Source organism: Hypanus sabinus, chromosome 12 (assembly GCF_030144855.1).
Source record: "Hypanus sabinus isolate sHypSab1 chromosome 12, sHypSab1.hap1, whole genome shotgun sequence".
NCBI classification, from domain to species: Eukaryota; Metazoa; Chordata; class Chondrichthyes; order Myliobatiformes; family Dasyatidae; genus Hypanus; species Hypanus sabinus.
In genome coordinates this window covers 96,403,654-96,422,696 of record NC_082717.1, presented here as the reverse complement: position 1 = coordinate 96,422,696, position 19,043 = coordinate 96,403,654, and the positions used below count along the sequence as shown (strand labels likewise).

The 19,043-nt window shown below is 40.2% G+C and overlaps 1 protein-coding gene across 3 annotated transcripts in view; it reads right to left on the bottom strand.

The window, feature by feature from the left end:
- tarbp1 (TAR (HIV-1) RNA binding protein 1) overlaps nt 1–19,043 on the bottom strand; it is a 379,243-nt gene that overhangs the window by 90,768 nt on the left and 269,432 nt on the right. For 2 of the 3 annotated variants that reach the window (XM_059986503.1, XM_059986502.1), the window contains exons 27-28: nt 15,814–16,008; nt 11,435–11,498 (exon numbers count right to left, since the gene is read on the bottom strand). In XM_059986503.1, coding sequence (XP_059842486.1) covers nt 11,452–11,498; nt 15,814–16,008 — 242 coding nt within the window. In that variant the 3' untranslated portion in view covers nt 11,435–11,451. The remainder of the gene's footprint in view (nt 1–11,434; nt 11,499–15,813; nt 16,009–19,043) is intronic. The other variant, XM_059986501.1, reaches the window with a different exon arrangement.

Sequence of the window (19,043 nt, the reverse complement as noted above, 5' to 3'; positions counted from 1 at the left end):
GCTCTTCAACATTTCATGTAGGTGTGCACAATGGTTGGGTAGATTTTACCGTGATGTACTGGGCCAAACCCACTACCTTTGGCAGTTTTTACACAAATGCATTAGTGTTCCCATACCAGACCATAATGCAGCCAGTCAGGACACTTTCTCCCACACATCTATAGAAGTTTGACAAGGTTTTTGATGACATGCCGAATCTCTGCAGATTCCTGAGGAAGTAAAGCTGTTGTTGTGCTTTCTTCATAATAATATTTATATGATGGGTCCAGTACAGGTCCTCTGAAATAGGGACACCCAGAAATTAGTTACTGACCCCCTCTACCTCTGAATCTTCAATGATTACTAGCTCATGGACCTCTGGTTTCCCCCTTCTAACGTCTACTATCAGTTCCTTCGACTTATTGACATTGGATAAGAGGTTGTTGTTAGTACACCACTCAACCAAATTTTCAATCTCCCTCCTGTATGCTGATTCAACATCACCTTTGACACATCCCACAACAGTGGTGTCATCAGCAAATGTGTACATGGTGTTGGAGCTGTATTCAGCCACTCAGTCATAGGGGTAAAGTGAGTAGAGCAAGGGGCTAAGTACACATCCCTGTGGCGGTCCTGTGCTGATGGAGATTGTGGACGAGATGTTTTTGCCAACCTAAACTGACTGGGGTTTGCAAGTGAGGAAATCCAGGATCCAATTCCACAAGGCTTATTGAGCCCCAGGTCCTGGAGTTTATATTATTTTGTGGCGATGGAGCAGATGCAGTTGCCATTCAAACAGGAGATGATATGCTTCAACACCAGCAGTTTAGTAACACTATGACCACTTTGATCACTTTGCACTAAAATGAATTGTTTTTGTAAAAATGGTAATAATTTGTTTTCCCTGTGAATGCTGCGATGTACCTGTGATACTGCTGCAAGTGTTTCTCATTGCACTTGTACAATAAAGTCAACTTTGGTTTGAACCAAAGGAAACTATTTGCTACACCCTTACATCATGAAGGAAAACTGAAAAGAGAAACACACTGTGTGCAGCCCCTTTGAGGAACTCTGGAGTTATAACTGTAGTAAAGATAAACCAACCAGCATAACCCAGCCTAATTAGATGAGAATTTACAACAACCAATTAACCAATTAACTGTGGAAGGAAACTGGAGAATCTGGGAAAAACCCACATTCCCAAGAGAGGATGTACAGGTTCCTTACAGATGACATTGGAATTGAACTTGAACTCCAACCTCTACGCTATCGTGGCACCCACTGTATTCTTAGTACAGATTTCATGTATATGACAAAAGTTATCTCTTCAAATACCCCAACACCGCAAAGGTAAATCTTAAATTTAATAATGTCAAAATCAATTACTATTCAAACTCAACAGAGACAACATAACATTAAATCTGATAAAATGAGCTAACTGAACTGTGGCAAAACACAATGAAGCATGGAATTCAATTCCAGAGGCCTCTACAAGTATTTGATGAGGAGCTATTCGCTACATCTGGAATACATGTTTACTCCCAGAAGCAAGATATAATTTTTGTGTTGTAGGATAGAAAATAAGTCTTAACCTATAGATAGTGATTTGACATACAAACAACATTCACTCTAATTTGTTTACATCTGTGCAGACCAACCATTGCTCTGAGCAGGAAATTTTTAGAACTACATAGCACTTTAAATATCTTTTGTAATATACATACTATGAATATTTAGAATGAAAACTGAAAAGATCCCATGCTTTTGATGACTGAGTCATAGAGTCATAGTAAAGTACAGCACAGAAACAAGCTCTTTGGTCCATCTAGTCCCCGACAAACCATTTAAACAGCTTACATCCATCAACCTGCACCAGGACCATAGGCTTCCACACCCCTACTATCCATAAACCAATCCAAACTTCTCAAGAAACAGGACGCCCAACCCAGCCAATTACCAACTGATCAGCCTACTTTCAATCATCAGCAAAGTAGTGGAAGTAATAACATTTGAGCCACGCAAGTGCCAGGAATTAACCATCTCCAACAAGAGAGGCTCTAACCATCATCCCTTGACATTCAGTGGCATCACTATCACTGAATCCCCTATCAACATCCTGGGGGTTACCATGGACAGGAAACTTAACTGGTCTAGCCATTTAAACACCATGGCTACCAGAGCAGGTCAAAAGCTAGGAATCCTGTGGTGTGTCCGTAAGAACATAAGAAATAGGAGCAGGAGTACATTCGGCCCACTGAGTTTGCTCCGCCATTCAATAAGGTCATGGCTGTTCTATCCGTAAACTTAGCTCCATCTACCTGCCCATAACCCATAATCCTTAATTCCCTTACTATGTAAAAATCTATCTGTGTCTTAAATATATTTAGTGAAGAAGCCTCAATTGCTTCCCTGGGCAGAGAATTCCACAGATTCACCACTCTCTGTGAAAAACAGTCTCTCCTCATCTCCATCCTAAATCTTCCCCCCTTCTAATGCCCCCTAGTTCTAGTCTCACCTACCAATGGAAAAAACTTCCCTATTTCCATCTTATCTATCCCTTTCAAAATTTTGTATGTTTCTTTAAGATCCCCTCTCATTCTTCTGAATTCCAGAGAGTATAGTTCCAGTCGACTCAATCTCTCCTCATAAGTTAACTCCTTCATCTCTGGAATTAACCTGGTGAACCTCCTCTGCACTGCCTCCAAAGCCACTATATCCCTCCTCAAGTATGGAGACCAGAACTGCGCACAGTACTCCAGGTGCAGCATCACCAGTACCCTGTATAGTTGCAGCATAACCTCTCTGCTCTTGAATTCAATCCCTATAGCAATGAAGGCCAACATTCCAATTGCCTTCTTAATAACCTGTGGCACCTGCAAGCCAACTTTTTGCGAATCATGAACAAGCACTCCCAAGTCCCTCTGCACAACAGCATGCTGCAATCTTTCACCATTTAAATAATAATCTGCTCTTCTATTATTCCTTCCAAAGTGGATGATCTTGCATTTACCAACATTGTATTCTATCTGCCAGACCTTGGCCCAGTCACTTAACCTATTTACATCCCTCTGCAGACTCTCCACATCCTCTGTACAATTTGCTTTTTCACTCAGCAAATTTTGCTACTCTACACTCAGTCCCCTCTTCCAAATCATCAACGTAAATGGTAAACAGCTGCAGGCCCAGCATAGACCCCTGCAGCACCCCACTCACCACTGACTGCCAACTGGAGAAACACCCATTTATACCAACTCTCTGCCTTCTATTGGTTAACCAATCCACTATCCATGCCAATACACTTCATCCGACTCCATGCATCAATATGTTATTTATAAGTCTCTTGTGAGGCACCTTATCGAATGCCTTCTGGAAATCCAAGTATATGACATCCACCTGTTCCCCTCTACCCACTGCACTCATTATGTCCTCAGTAAGTTTGTCAAACAGGACCTGCCCTTCCTGAATCCATGTTGCATCTGTCTAATGGAACTACTCCTTTCTAAATGTTTCGCTATTTCTTCCTTAATGACCGCTTCAAGCATTTTCCTGACTACAGACTACAGGTGTAACTCACCCTTTGACTCCCCAAAACCTGTCCACCATTTACAAGGCTCAGGTCAGGAGTGTAATGGAATACTCGCCACTCACCTAGATGAGTGCAGCTCCATCATCATTCATGAAACTTGACACCATCCAGTACAAGGGAGCCCACTTGATTGGTACCCCTTTCACAAGCATCCAATCCCTCCACCATTGATGAACAGTTGCAGCAATGTGTATTATCTGTAAGATACACTGCGACAACACATCAAAGTTCCTAAGGCAGTACCTTGCAGTCCCAGAACCACTACCCTCTAGAAGGACAAGAACAGCAGATACCTGGGAACACCACCACTTGGAAATCCCCCCTCTAAGTCATTCACCATCCTGACTTGGAAACATAATACCATTCCTTCATTGTCACTGGGGTCAAAACCATGGAATTCCCTCCCTAACAGCACTGTGGGTGTACCTACACCTCAGAGACTGCTGCAGTTCACGAAGGCAGCTCATCACCACATTCTCAAGGGCAACTAGGGATGGGCTATAAATCCTGGCAATACCCACATCCCAGAAGTGAATAAATTTAAAAAAAACTACACCCCCCCAGTCTTCATATCATTTCCAAATCTGCTGATGCAGTTAACCACATTATCACCCAGATAGTTAATATACATAAGAAACAACAACAGACCCAGCACCAACCCTAACAGCACTCCGCTAATCACAGGTCTGCAGTCAGAGACACAACCATCTAATACCACTTAATGGAATCTCCCACAAAGCCAGTGTCTAATCCAAATTACTACCTCAACTTGAATGCCAAGTGACTGAACCTTCCTGACCAAGTTCTTATGCAGGACCTTGTCAACTGCTTTGTCTTTGTCAACATTCCTGGTAACTTCTTCGAATATCTCTGATTTCATTAATGGAAGGGTATAAAATATAGTATGTAAGGGGTTTCTTCTTTTATGTTACTGCTAAGGCTACTAAAATGGCTTCTTTGTTATGTTAAAAGTAAAAATGCTTCTATGTTAACTGGTGAGAGAGTTTCTCACAGCTTGTTTGGGTTATAATTACTGATAACAAGAATTGTATTCATTTTTCAACCAACTGGGATAGCTGTTATTCTTTCTTGTGGGTCTGTAAGCTAGTGTTGCGTGGGCTTTTGGGAAGAAGGCGCAAGGGGGTTGGAGAGAGATGACGCGATGTTGTAAGTTGGGAGACAGAACGGACCCCAAGCCCAGGGTCCACGAGTCCGAGGCCCAGGGTCTTCGGCAAAGAGAGGAGACGAGGACAGATTCATGTGGAATGTCTGATTGACCACCGTTGTTGGTACCAAGTGGCAGGTCGAGGAGGCAGGAGGGGATCGAATGGTGGCAAGAAGACGTTGTTAACTGAGCTCCAACGGTTGTGCACAAAGTGGTTGGACTTTTATAAGTTTGGCGCCTCTTACTTTTCCTTTTATATTGTATCTCTATTAAGTACATAGTTCCGGTAAGACCTGTAAAGTGTAATCATTTAATCACATATGGTGTACTGTCTGTTATTTGGCATGGTAGGACCATCACACAGCATCTACACAAGTTGATTGCCCAGTTTGGCGGGGCCGAAGGCTGCTCCCCCGAGACAGAAGTGAGCTGAGCAAGCCTGAGGCTTACCAGAGGGCTACAAGTACAACATTGAAAATTTTTCATCTTTTGTAAACTTTTTCTCATTTGTGTGTATCTCAGCTGCGCACCAGCAAAAGCTATGTGCGCAGGAGCACTTGCAGTTACTGCGGGACGATGAACTCATGCAGATTAGAGGGAACAGTGGATACAAAACGAGGCTTTTGTTGCTTATTTCATATGTGAAAACAGTAACTTCTGAACCATGTGGTCACATGGAATATCGCTAATTAAAAATGCAACATAATAAACACACACATATTTTAGTAACAGTTGAATACTTTGATTATATATGCTTATCAAAACTTAGATAACAGAAAAACAGACATAAATCATTACAATATTGATTTTAGACTACAGAAGGAGTCATTAGTTACTTGGTCTCTGCTTTCTGTTTAATTAGTATCTCTCTTGAATTTATGGGTTTGTAGAAATAGCACATACTGGCTATAGCACAACCCTTGGCAGCATTTATGCTGGGACTCAAAACTGAACGTGGCAGGACCATAAAACATAGGAGAAATATCGGGTTATTTGGCCCATCGAGTCTGCTCCTCCATTCCTTCATGGCTGATTTATAACCCCTCTCAAACCCAATCTTATCCCTAGCCCTCTATTTTTCTAAGCTCCATGTACCTATCCAAAAGTCTCTTAAAAGACACTATAATATCCACCTCCACCACCGTTCCTGGCAGCCCATTCCACGTACTCACCACTCTCTGTAAAAAAACTTACCCCCGACATCTCCTCTGTATTTACTCCCAAGCACCTTAACCCTGTGCCCTCTTGTGGCAGTCATTTCAGCCCTGGGAAAATGCCTCTGACTATCCACACGATCAATGCCTCTCATCATAGATTTCAGTAAGGCATTTCAAAAGGTTCCCCATGCAGGGCTTATTCAGAAAGTAGTGAGGCATGGGATCCAAGGAGAGCTTCCTTTGTGGATCCAGAATTGGCTTGCCCACACAAGGCAAAGGTGGTTATAGATGGTTCATATTCTGCAAAACTGGGCTGAGAAGTGGCAGATGGAATTCAACCCAGATAAATGTGAAGTGGTTCATTTTGGTAGGTCAAATTTAAAGACAGATTGTAATATTAATGGCAAGATTCTTGGCATTGTGGAGGATCAGCAAGATCTTGGGGTCCATGTCCATAGGACACTCAAAGCTGCTGTGTAGGTTGACAGTGTTGTTAAAAAGGCATAAAGTGTGTTGGTCTTCATCAACTGTGGGATTGAATTCAAGAGTGGTGAGGTAATGTTACGACTATATAAGACCATGGTCAGACCCAACTTGGAGTACTGTGTTCAGTTCTGGTCACCTCACTACAGGAAGGACATGGATACTATAAGAGAGAGTACAGAGGAGATTTACAAGGATGTTGCCTGGAATGGGGAGCATGCCTTATGAGAATAGGTTGAGTGTACTTGGCCTTTTCTCCTTGGAGCGATGGAGGATGAGAGGTGACCTGATAGAGGTGTATAAGATGATGAGGGACATTGATCGTGTAGATAGCCAAAGGCTTTTTCCCAGGGCTGAAATGCCTGTCACAAGAGGGCACAGTTTTAAGGTGCTTGGAAGTAGGTATGGGCAGAGGGATATCAGAGGCAAGTTTTTCACACAGAATGGTGGGGGTGTGTGGAATGCTCTGTCAGGCAGTGGTGAAAGCAAATACAGTTGGGTCTTTTATGGGACTCTTAGAGTAGAGCTTATAAAAATAGAGGGCTATGTGCTAGGGACATTTTAGGCAGTTTTTAGAGTAGGTTACATGGTTGGCACAACATTATGGGCTGATGGGCCTGTAACGTGCTGTAAATTTCTATGTTCTATATTCTGAAACATGACAGTTACTTGCCTGGACCACTCTAAGAGCAGCTCACTAACACAATGAAGGACAAAGGTAGCAGAGAAACACTACAACCTGCAGGTTTCCTCCATGTTGTTATCACATCCTAACTTGGAAACTTACCACAACTTCTCATCATTCCAGTGCCTAAACCCTGGGACAAACAGGAACCTTCAAGGAAAACTTTTGCCAAGGAGGTGCTGGCTCAGCACTTTCTCCTCCTGGACAATAGCTAATGGCCTGCCAATGACTCTTAGATCCCATAATATGTCGACTCTCTTGGGGCACGAGATGGAGTAAGTTGCATTTTGGCTTTGCTTTGTTCATTTTTCAATTTTTTTACTACCCTTTCACTATCTATATTAAAGTGTTTATAACACTTTTACATGCTTGAACGTTGATTTTTAATCGCTGGAAATGAATACCAGAGGCAAGAGGCATCATCCAAAGGCAAGGAAGGCGGTAATGGAAACAGAAGGAGAGAAGGTGACAGCCTAAGCAGTCTCAACTCACTTTGGAGGCTATGTTGAAGCTTGTGTATGATCAATTCGATAAAAGATTTTCTACTTTGGAAGCATTGTTAAAGGAGATCAAAAGTAGGCTGGGAGCACTTAAGCACTGGAAAAGGAATTAACTTCGACCACTCAAACACTGGAACAGTATAAGTTCAAGATTATTGTAGTCGTAGACAGAACCTGTGAATAATAGGACTCTGTGAATACATTGAGAGTGGTGACCTTACTAAATTCTTTTCTCAATTTTTAATGGACCTGTTTGGCTCTGGTTTTCTCTACTCCCCCTATGCTTGATCGTGCTCACATGCTTTAAGAGCAAAACCTCCTAAAGAGTTGAAGCCTCGACCTGTTATACTCCGATTCCACTACGTGCATATCAAGGAGCATTTAACTCGAATTGCCCATCAGAAAGGGGTTATTGAACACGGAGACCTCAAGTTTCATCTGGTTGAAGACTACAGTCCCAAGGTAATGCGAAAAAGATCGCTTTTTAAACCGGTGATGTCCGAGCTTTATCAAAGGAAGTTTCAACCTGCTCTGCTATTTCCAGCTCATTTAAGGGTTGTTTTGCCTGATATATCATGTAAATGGTTTAAATCCGTGGACGAAGCTCATCAATTCCTTGAGGATCAACGTTTGATCTCAGCTGTCTAATAAATTTACTGTTTCTTCATGTCTGTATTCATTTGGTTTATAAGTTAATAACCAGTTCATAGATCTGGACTTTTAAAGTTTGAAGATTTTTGCCCTTGGTTTGATAACACTTAACTTTGTTTTGGAGTATGGATGTTTATCATGCTTCTATGTTAAAGTTACTTTTTTCTTCGTTTATTATTTTATTATTTTCAATTGTTCATTTTTGAAAATAATTAAGAATCTGATCTGGTGATTGACTGCTTTTTTTCTTCCCTGAAATATTAATAAGATTGTATTGTTTCATTTTCCAAGATCTCGCCTTTCAAAATGTTTTGCAAACGGCTGATTTTTTTTTCTAACATTTAGTGTTTTTTATGGCATTCTTTTCTCAATATTTTGACTATGGGTGGCATTTCGCATTCTTTTCAGTTTTGGAGATTTGCCTTCAAGAGAGATGGGTGTAGGGAAATTTCTAGATAGCTTTCTGACTGTCTATTGGCCAGTTTTCAGGCTTTTGTGTGGGGGGGCTATTTTTAGCTTAGTTTTTTTTCATCTGGGCCGATCTGAAACTATAAATATGTCTGAACTGCCCTAACTTCTGGTCCCCCTTTAAACTTTTTTCCATCTTACTGATTCATGAGTTTCCTATGCAGTAAGGTTAGCCCTTTACATACCATATGGTTTATACAAGTAAAATGGATAATATTATTAACTTTCTCTCATGGAATACGAATGGTTTGAATCATCCGATTAAACGGAAGAAGATTTTTAAAGTTTTTAATAGATTGAATGCTCAGATTATCTTTGCCCAGGAAGCACATGTGAGGAAGGAGTATAATCAGCGTTTTTTTACATTTTGGAAAGGACAGCAATTTCACTCCAACTCACAGACTGTGAAAGGAGTCCCTATTTTTATAGACACCTGAATTTCATTTGTTCACTATGAAACAACCTCAGACCTGAATAGTACATTTCTGTTAATTACTGGTTTACTTTATAACCAAAAAGTTGTTATGGTTAATATCTATGCACCAAATGCCGACTATCCTGAATTCTTTAAGCATCTGTTTGCATCTCTTCCTCAGTTAAATGAATACACGTTGATAATGGGCAGAGATTTTAACTGTTGCCTGAATCCTTTGATGGACAGGTCTGCATCCAATCAGGTACTTCCAAACAAATCCGCTATTTTTATTAATTCCTTTTTAGTTAAGTCCAAAATTTTAGAAATTTGGTGGTTTTTACATCCTAACGATAGAGTTCTCATTCTTTGCTCAAGTATATCATAATTATTCTAGAATTGATTACTTTTTTTTTAATCAACTCTCGATTAGTTCCATCTATTACCGCTAGTGAGTACAATGCAATCACCGTTTCCGATCATGCGCCCTTGAAACTATCAATCAAATTAACACATGTAGCGCTAGACAATGGCAGTTCAATTCTACTCTGTTTCAGGATTTAAACTTTGTTAACTTTATTAAAGAACAGATGGCCTTTTTCTTTTCAACTACCTTTACGGAAGAAATTTCCAGTGGGATATTATGGGATACTTTTAAAGTATATATCAGTGGACAAATTATTTCATATTCTGCTGGACTGAAAAAATGAATTAATAATGAAACATGTACATTGGTTGATAAGATTAAAGAAACAGATAAAAATATTCAGCTGCTCCTAATCTGGAGCTTTATAAAAAGTGAGTTGAACTTCAGATGCAACACAGTTTGTTATTAACATCCCTGACTGAGAACCAATTACTTAAAACTAAGTTTGTTTTATATACATGGTGATAAATTGGGTAAATTACTAGCCAACCAATTGAAAGTCGCTTCAGCTAAACTTCAGATTATTAAAGTTCATAAACGAGTTGGTATTTTGGTCCTTTTATGAAGCATCTATTTCTTTAATTCCTATAAAAAGGTAAAGACCCCCACTGAATGTGCATATATCCTTGTTGAATGTGGACTCCAAAATCTTTTCCAAAATATTGGCAATTAGATTGGAAAATGTACTGCCACAAACTGTCTCTGACGACCAGATAGGATTTAATAAAAATCGTTATTCATATTATAATGCTAGGAGGTTAATGAACATTGTATATACTTCATCTAAAACTCCAGAATGTGCTATTTTGCTTGACACCGAGAACACACTTGAGAAATTTAATTTTAGCCCAAAATTCATATCTTAGATTAAATTGATATATCATACACCTTTGGCTTCTGTACTTACCAATAATCAGAGATCCCCCTCTTTCAGGCTTATTTGAAGTACTAGACAGGGCTGTCCTTTAAGCCCTTTACTATTTGATACAGGTAGTCCCCAGGTTACATACGAGTTCCGTTCCTGAATCCGTCTTTAAGTCGGATTTGTACGTATATCAGGACAAGTACATCCGGTATTATTTAGCATCAGTTAGTCAAACGTTTGTCTTAGTATATAGTATATATTTACCTTTCTATGCATTAAAACACAAGAAACGTATGTATTCCAATAATTAAACCACTGCGTTGCTTAATAATAACTGTAGCTTTCATCGGGGCAGGGCCTTTCACGTGCTCCATTATTCTCACTTTATCCGTTATCCTTTAAAATTGTTCTGATCGTTGACCAACTGTAGCCTAACGCTTTTCTAATGACCGACGGCGTTTCACCTCTTTCCAAACGCTTTATTATTTCCACTTTATTTTCAATCACAATCACTTCCCGTCAATGGAACAGAAACACTGTGGGCGGCAGGTCCCGAGCTGCACCAGCTCTCGAGCTCTGCTGGGTCCTAAGGACCACCGCACTGAGACAGACTAAATGGGACGAGTGAGGGCTGTGCTGGGTTTGGGTATTTGATCCTCCACAATATTCCACGTGGGAATTTAAACTGGAGGTGGCAGTGTTTTTTTTATGAGGTCAAGTTTTGAGCTCGACATCAACCCGACATGGATGGTACGGGAGTCACTGGATCGAATTCGAGCCCAGCGCTGATCTCACTGCGCCACCAGCTGACCGGAATGTGGGAGGGAGGGGACGGGGTCAGGGTGAATCTTTCTAAGAAAAATTTATGCCAAATACAAAGTGAAACACTCAAGACAGTGTCAACGGCAACGACTTAAAATGGCAGACAGCATCGCGATCCGACTTAAAATGGTGGATGGCGTCACGTTCTGACTTAAAATGGCTGACAGCATTCTCCTTCCTCGGTTCATAAGTACGAGTTGTCCGTAAGTCCGATGTTCGTAACTTGGGGACTACCTGTATTCCCTTGGCAATTATTCTTCGTGATTCACATTATGATCCACGTGATGTGGCATTGTTCCTGGGAATGGGATGCATAAGATATCACTATATGCAGATGACCTGCTACTATATACCACTAACCCAGAGAAATCCTCTCCTGCAAAAATATCACTACTTGCTCAGTTTAGTAGTTCTTCTGGTTATAAATTGAATCTTATTAAGAGTGAGCATTTTCCATTAAATATGCAAGTTCCAATCTATAGACAATCGCCATTTAGAGTGGTTACTGATTATTTTACTTATTTGGGTGTAAAATTACTAAGAAACAAGGATCTATTTAAAATTAATTTTTAGCCTTAATTGATAATGTTAAACAACTGCTTACCAAATAGACCCCATTGTCCTTATCACTGATTGGTTGAATTAATGCTATTAAGATGATTATTTTACCTAAATTTCTGTATCTATTTCAGGCAGTACCAATCTTCATCTCTAAATCCTTTTTTGATATTATTGATTCTAAAATTTCTTCATATATATGGCAGAATAAAAATCTTAGGTTAAGTAAGAAATATTTACAAAAATCAAAAAAGGATGGCGGTTTGGCATTGCCGAACTTTAGATTCTATTATTGGGCAATTAATATTCGATATTTAACATTTTGGACACAAGATTTGGATGAAATTCAATGTCCACGACGGGCGAACCTCGAGTGTGAGTCTGTACAGGGGTTCTCACTGGCTTCTATTTTAGGGGCCTCACTTCCCTTTGCACTTACTAAACTGAATAAACAAATGACTAATCCAATAACTAAACATACAATACAAATATGGTTTCAATTTCATAAATTTTTTGGATTGAATAAATTTATCCTGTTATATCCAATTTTTTCTTCCAACTACCCACAACTGACCAAGCTTTTCTTTTATGGAAAACAAAGGGGAATAACATGTTTTTGTGATATATTCATGCATAACTGTCTCATGTCTTTTGAACAGCTGTCTTATAATTTGCCTAGATCCCTTTTTTCAGATATTTACAGATTAGAAACTTTTTGAATGTTATTTTACCTACTTTTTCAATACCACATCAAACTGAAATTACAGAAAAAAATTTAGGTTTCAACCCCTATCAGAAGAGTTTAATAGCAATTATTTATGATTTGATTACGAAAATACGTCTAGGTATATCTGATAAAATTAAGAATGAATGGGAAAGAGAACTTCAGGTATCTTTACCTACAGAGAAATGGGAGAAAATTCTCCAACTAGTTAGCACTTCTTTAATGTGTGCTAGACATGCTTTGATAGAATTTAAGTTAGCTCGTTTTTATTGCCATATAAATCTTGTCTGTGACAGATGTAATTCTGAGGTAGCTTCGTTGACACATATGTTTTGGTCTTGCCCTCTTTTGGAAAAATATTGGAAAGACATTTTTGATATTATTTCAGTAGTTTTGTTCAGTAGTGTCATTTAAAAAAAAAATTGGATAGGTATATGGACAGGAAAGGAATGGAGGGTTATGGGCTGAGTGCAGGTAGGTGGGATTAGGTAAGAGTAAGCATTCGGCATGAACTAGAAGGGCTGAGATGGCCTGCTTCCATGCTGTAATTGTTATATAGTTTTGCATATTGATTTACAACCTCATCCTATTACTGCAATTTTTAAACTACCAGTGATGGACTCTAGTCACTTATCCCCTTCAGTTTGCCATTTGATTGCATTTGTTACATTAATAGCCAGAAGATCCATTTTATTTAAATGGAAAGATTCTAATCCCCCTACTACATTTCAATGGTTTTCCCAAACTATAACATGTTTAAACTTAGAAAAAAATTAGGAGTGGTACTATCGATCCTCCAGTTAAATTTGAAGAAACTTGGAGGTCATTTATTCAACATTTTCATATGATGTAAGCTGACCTTTTCCAAATCCTTCTTAAAAACTTTTCATCCGTATATAGAGGAGTGGAGTTAATGACAAATAATGATTTTAACTGACAAAACATGGCAGCCCAGCCTTTGTTTTGGTTTGGTTTTTTTTTGTGTTTTTTTTAGTTTAGGGGGACTTTTTTTGTATAAAATTTTTTGAATCTTTTTCATGTTCAGTTATTAAGAGATTGGGAGGCTTAGATTACATATGGTACTCAGAGTTTGTGTCATAGAACATAGAACAGTACAGCACAGTACAGGCCCCTTGGCCCATAACGTTGTGCCGACCCTCAAACCCTGCCTCCCATATAACCCCCTCCCTTAAGTTCCTCCAAATACCTGTCTAGTAGTCTCTTAAACTTCACTAGTGTATCTGCCTCCACCACTGACTCAGGCAGTGCATTCCACGCACCAACCACTCTCTTGAGTGAAAAATCTTCCTCTAATATCCCCCTTGAACTTCCCTCCCCTTACCTTAAAGCCATGTCCTCTTGTACTGAGCAGTGGTGCCCTGGGGAAGAGGCACTGGCTGTCCACTCTGTCTATTCCTCTTAATATCTTGTACACCTCTATCATGTCTCCTCTCATCCTCCTTCATTCCAAAAAGTAAAGCCTTAATCTCTGATCATAATCCATACTCTCTAAACCAGGAAGCATCCTGGTAAATCTCCTCTGTACCCTTTCCAATGCTTCCACATCCTTCCTATACAGAGGCAACCAGAACTGGACATAGTACTCCAAATGTGGCCTAACTAGAGTTTTATAGAGCTGCATCATTACATCGCGTCTCTTAAACTCTATCCCTCGACTTATGAAAGCTAACACCCCATAAGCTTTCTTAACTACCCTATCTACCTGTGAGGCAACTTTCAGGGATCTGTGGACATGTACCCCCAGATCCCTCTGCTCCTCCACACTACCAAGTATCCTGCCATTTACTTTATACTCTGCCTTGGAGTTTGTCCTTCCAAAGTGTACCACCTCACACTTCTCCGGGCTGAACTCCATCTGCCACTTCTCAGCCCACTTCTGCATCCTATGAATGTCTCTCTGCAATCTTTGACAATCCTCTACACTACCTACAACACCACCAACCTTTGTGTCGTCTGCAAACTTGCCAACCCAGCCTTCTAATCCCACATCCAGATCGTTAATAAAAATCACAAAAAGTAGAGGTCCCAGAACAGATCCTAGTGGGACACCACTAGTCACAACCCTCCAATCTGAATGTACTCCCTCCACCACGACCCTCTGCCTTCTGCAGGCAAGCCAATTCTGAATCCACCTGGCCAAACTTCCCTGAATCCCATGCCTTATGACTTTCTGAATAAGCCTACCATGTGGAACCTTGTCAAATGCCTTACTAAAATCCATGTAGACCACATCCACTGCACTACCCTCATCTATATGCCTGGTCACCTCCTCAAAGAACTCTATCAGACTTGTTAGGCACGATCTGCCCTTTACAAAACCATGCTGACTGTCCCTGATCAGACCATGATTCTCTAAATGCTCATAGGTCCTATCTCTAAGGATCTTTTCCAACAGCTTTTCCACCACAGACGTAAGGCTCACTGATCTATAATTACCCAGACTATCCTTACTACCTTTTTTGAACAAGGGGACAACATTCGCCTCCCTCCAGTCCTCCGGTACCATTCCCGTGGACAACGAGGACATAAAGATCCTAGCCAGAGGCTCAGCAATCTCTTCCCTTGCCTCATGGAGCAGCCTGGGGAATATTCCATCAGGCCCCGGGGACTTATCCATCCTAATGTATTTTAACAACTCCAACACCTCCTCTCCCTTAATATCAACATGCTCCAGAACATCAACCTCACTCATGTTGTCCTCATCGTCATCAAGTTCCCTCTCAGTGGTGAATACCAAAGAGAAGTATTCATTGAGGACCTCGCTCACTTCCACAGCCTCCAGGCACATCTTCCCACTTTTATCTCTGATCAGTCCTACCTTCACTCCTGTCATCCTTTTGCTCTTCACATAATTGAAGAATGCCTTGGGGTTTTCCTTTACCCTACTCACTAAGGCCTTCTCATGCCCCCTTCTTGCTCTTCTCAGCCCCTTCTTAAGCTCCTTTCTTGCTACCCTATATTCCCCAATAGACCCATCTGACCCTTGTGTCTGTATACATTATCCGTTATTAACGTAATCCCAATTTCTTTGTATCATTATTATGTTTATCAATTAAAAAAAGAAAAAAGAAAGAAAGATCCCTTAATATGTCTAGTCTCCACTCTGTGGTCAAAGACCAACTAAACCTACATGGGACATCTGTGGTCAGGTATGAAAAAATTCCGAACAATAGGCAAAAATGTGGAATTATCACCTTGTAAGTTATTTAATGCCTTTCTCTCCCACTTTATATTTATCCTATTAAATACACTGAAGGTGCCAACGCTGAAACACACAACAAAAAATAATCTTAAAATCTAGAAACATTACCTCCCAGGTTAGTTGTCTTATCAATTAGAGATGCCACTACAATCAGGCCATTGCCAGATGACCTTCCTGGTGTGGCGGCTCTCTCCTGATGGAGCAACTCCACATCTTGGTCTGGGATGCTAGTTTTCCAAGGCATTATCTTCTTTTGTACATCTGTCCATTCAGCAACTTGATCCAGGTCAGATAGGCAACAACCTGAAAAGCATTTCCAATTAATACTTTTGGATTTATATATTGGTCATTGATTAACTTCATGTCCATGCTACACTAAAAGTGATGTATTTAATCAGTACTATGAGTATTTGAATTTGGAATTAATTTGAACAATTGTCAAAGACCTAGAGCATTGATAAACACAAGAGATACTGCGATGCTGGAAATCCTCAGGAGGGGAATTAAAATTGACATTTTGGGCTAATGAAGGGTCTCCGCCAGAAAAGTTTACTCTATTCCTTTCTTTCTCTGCATAGATGCTGCCTGACTTGCTGAGCTCCTCCAGCTTTTTGAGTGTGTTACCCTGGAGTATTGAACTAGAGAATTTGACAAAAATGTATGATGAATTGCTTATAAACATGATAGATTTGCTATCCTGCATCCAGATATTAATGCTGAATAGTTAAATTATAATTTATATTATATTTTCTCAATGTTGGCACTTCTTTTTAAGGTCATGAGACTTAGTGAGTGCTTGAATAAGCAGCATGCATATAAAATTAACTACTTAAGCTTTGCCATTGTGTTCCACCAACTTGTAATTTTCCTCTAGGCTAGAATCAGCTGGGATACACGTTCCAATTTTCCAAGAAGATATGTGGCATTACTTCTAAAAAAAATTCAGTTTTTAAAACAGCATGGCAAAATTCTCCTTCCATTTCTTAAAAGCAATAAAATAATTACTAGGAACCAATACAGAAAAATAAACTAAATAAAACTGGAATTATTTTTACTGGAAAAGGGGAAGTTAAGCGATTTGACGTGAAGTGATAAGAAACAGATGGAAATTAGCTGTTTCCCTTAGCTGGAAGTTTAGAATGAAACATAGTTCTTAGATTGAGTGCAGGTGATTTATTACCAAGAGCAGAGAGAAACATCTTTTTAAATTAAATTTAAACTCAAAAGTGTATAGAGTCAGTGATTGACATGATAAGTTAGGTTGTGGATTGATGAAAAGAGAGACAAGGAAAAAACACGAACAAGCAAGACTGCAGCTACTGTTTGAGCATGGTAAAGTCCAGCTGAATCACACTGGTTAAATGCTTTATCTGTGTAACGTAACTTGATGTCAATCATTAAATTTTATATCCCAGTATGCAAATAAATGGCATTGGCATTAAGCAAAATTCTTGCTAATTGGTAATTTAGTTTATTACTGTCACATTTACCGAGGCTCTTCTCACACACACAGAGAAGTTGCGTTACAGGCTACAGTCACTCAGTTCGCCAAGGCCGTAAGGGCTTTTGGGTTAATGGTCAGTCTGAAGAAAACAATGATCCTCCAACAGAAGCCCCCTTGTGGTGTTTACAACCCACCTCGGATCGCCATTTATTACCGCTCTCTCACTACGGTTGAGCAGTACACCTCCCTGGGCAGCGTCATCCCTAACGATGCCACAGTAGTAAGGGACGTTGACAATCAACTCACCAGAGCCAGCAATGCCTTTGGGCACCTCCAAAAACATGTGTGGAAGAACCACCAGCTGTGTCTGTCCAGAAAAATCCAGGTGTACGGAGTTGCCATCATCACAACATTGCTTTATGGCTCTGAAGCCTGGGTTGAAGGAAATCCAGTTGCTGCCTCCGTTCCATCATGAGTATCAGCTGGCAGGATCATGACCCCAACAACAAGGTCCTGGAGAAAGCTCCACTTCCAAGCATTGAAGCCAATTTGCTGCTCAAGCAGCTCTGCTCGTCAGGCCACGTGTCACATGGACAACTCCAGGTTACTAAAACAGTACTCTATGGAGAACTGTCTCAGGACAAGAGAGATCGTGGTGTCCCACACAAGAGATACAAAGACCAACTTAAGCAGCAGCTGTCTCAGGCAAATATTGAGGGCAATGACTGGCAGCAGCTGACTTGTGACAGAGAACACTGGAGAATGCTGATCCATGGAGGAACCAAGAATTGTGAGGAATCTGAAGAGGAGACACAAGAAGGATCCTACTACCCAAGCTCCCGCATCCCGAGTCCCTACTGCTCCAGAGTCTGCAGATCCAGAATTAGCCTCCACTGTTACCAATGATGGTGCCATTGCTCCTGAAGACTCTTTTTCCCCTTCATCATACCAATGTACAGGGAAGAATTCCACTCATAGAGATCATTTCACTACATCACTACACTGAAGTAGTACAAGGGAAAAGCAGTAACAGAACGCAGAACAAAGTGCCACAGTAACAGATAAAATGCAGTGCAGGTAGACAATAAAGCTCACGGCCATGACAAGGCAGACTGTAAGGTCAACAGTCTATTTTATTGTAGAAGAGCTCCATTCAATAGTATTACAACAGCAATTTCAAAGGTGTCATTGAACCTGATGCTACATGTTTTTAAGCTTTTGTATCTTCTAACTGTAGAGAAGAAGAGAGGATGTCAAAAACACTTGGCAGTTTTAATCAAGTCCCACAACTGATCACAAAATATCTCAGTTTGGCTTAAGCCTCCCACCACTATTTGCCGCAGTAACCAGATGTCCTGACGAAGGGTCTCAGCCCAAAATGTCGACGGTGCTTCTCCTTATAGATGCTACCTGGCCTGCTATGTTCCACCAGCATTTTGTGTGAGATGTCACACTTGTTCATTTACATGCGTAAAGTGGTTAAAGTTATACTGTACTTGCACTGTCATTCTTCTAACTCAGCCACAATTCCAAAACGTTTGATATTCTGGTGAAGATCATCAAAGGAATGGTGCCAAAGAAATTAGAAGATGATAAATATTACAATGTCGCTTTGAAAAGTCTAATTATTGTGCAGAGTTTGGACACATTAAAAACTACAAGATATCAATAAAAGGAATAACAGAAGTGACAATATTCACCAATATTAAATTGGCCATCATCTTAAGAACCTCCTTCCAAAGTCAGTCCAATGTAGCTATAGTAGAAAGGTGCCATCAATATAGCTAGAGAGTTTCCACAGCATCAGCCAAACCCATGGTTTTTCATCTAGAAGTGCCAGGACAGCAGTCACATAATGAGGCCACCATTTTAAGTGGTCTCCCAAATTATACCA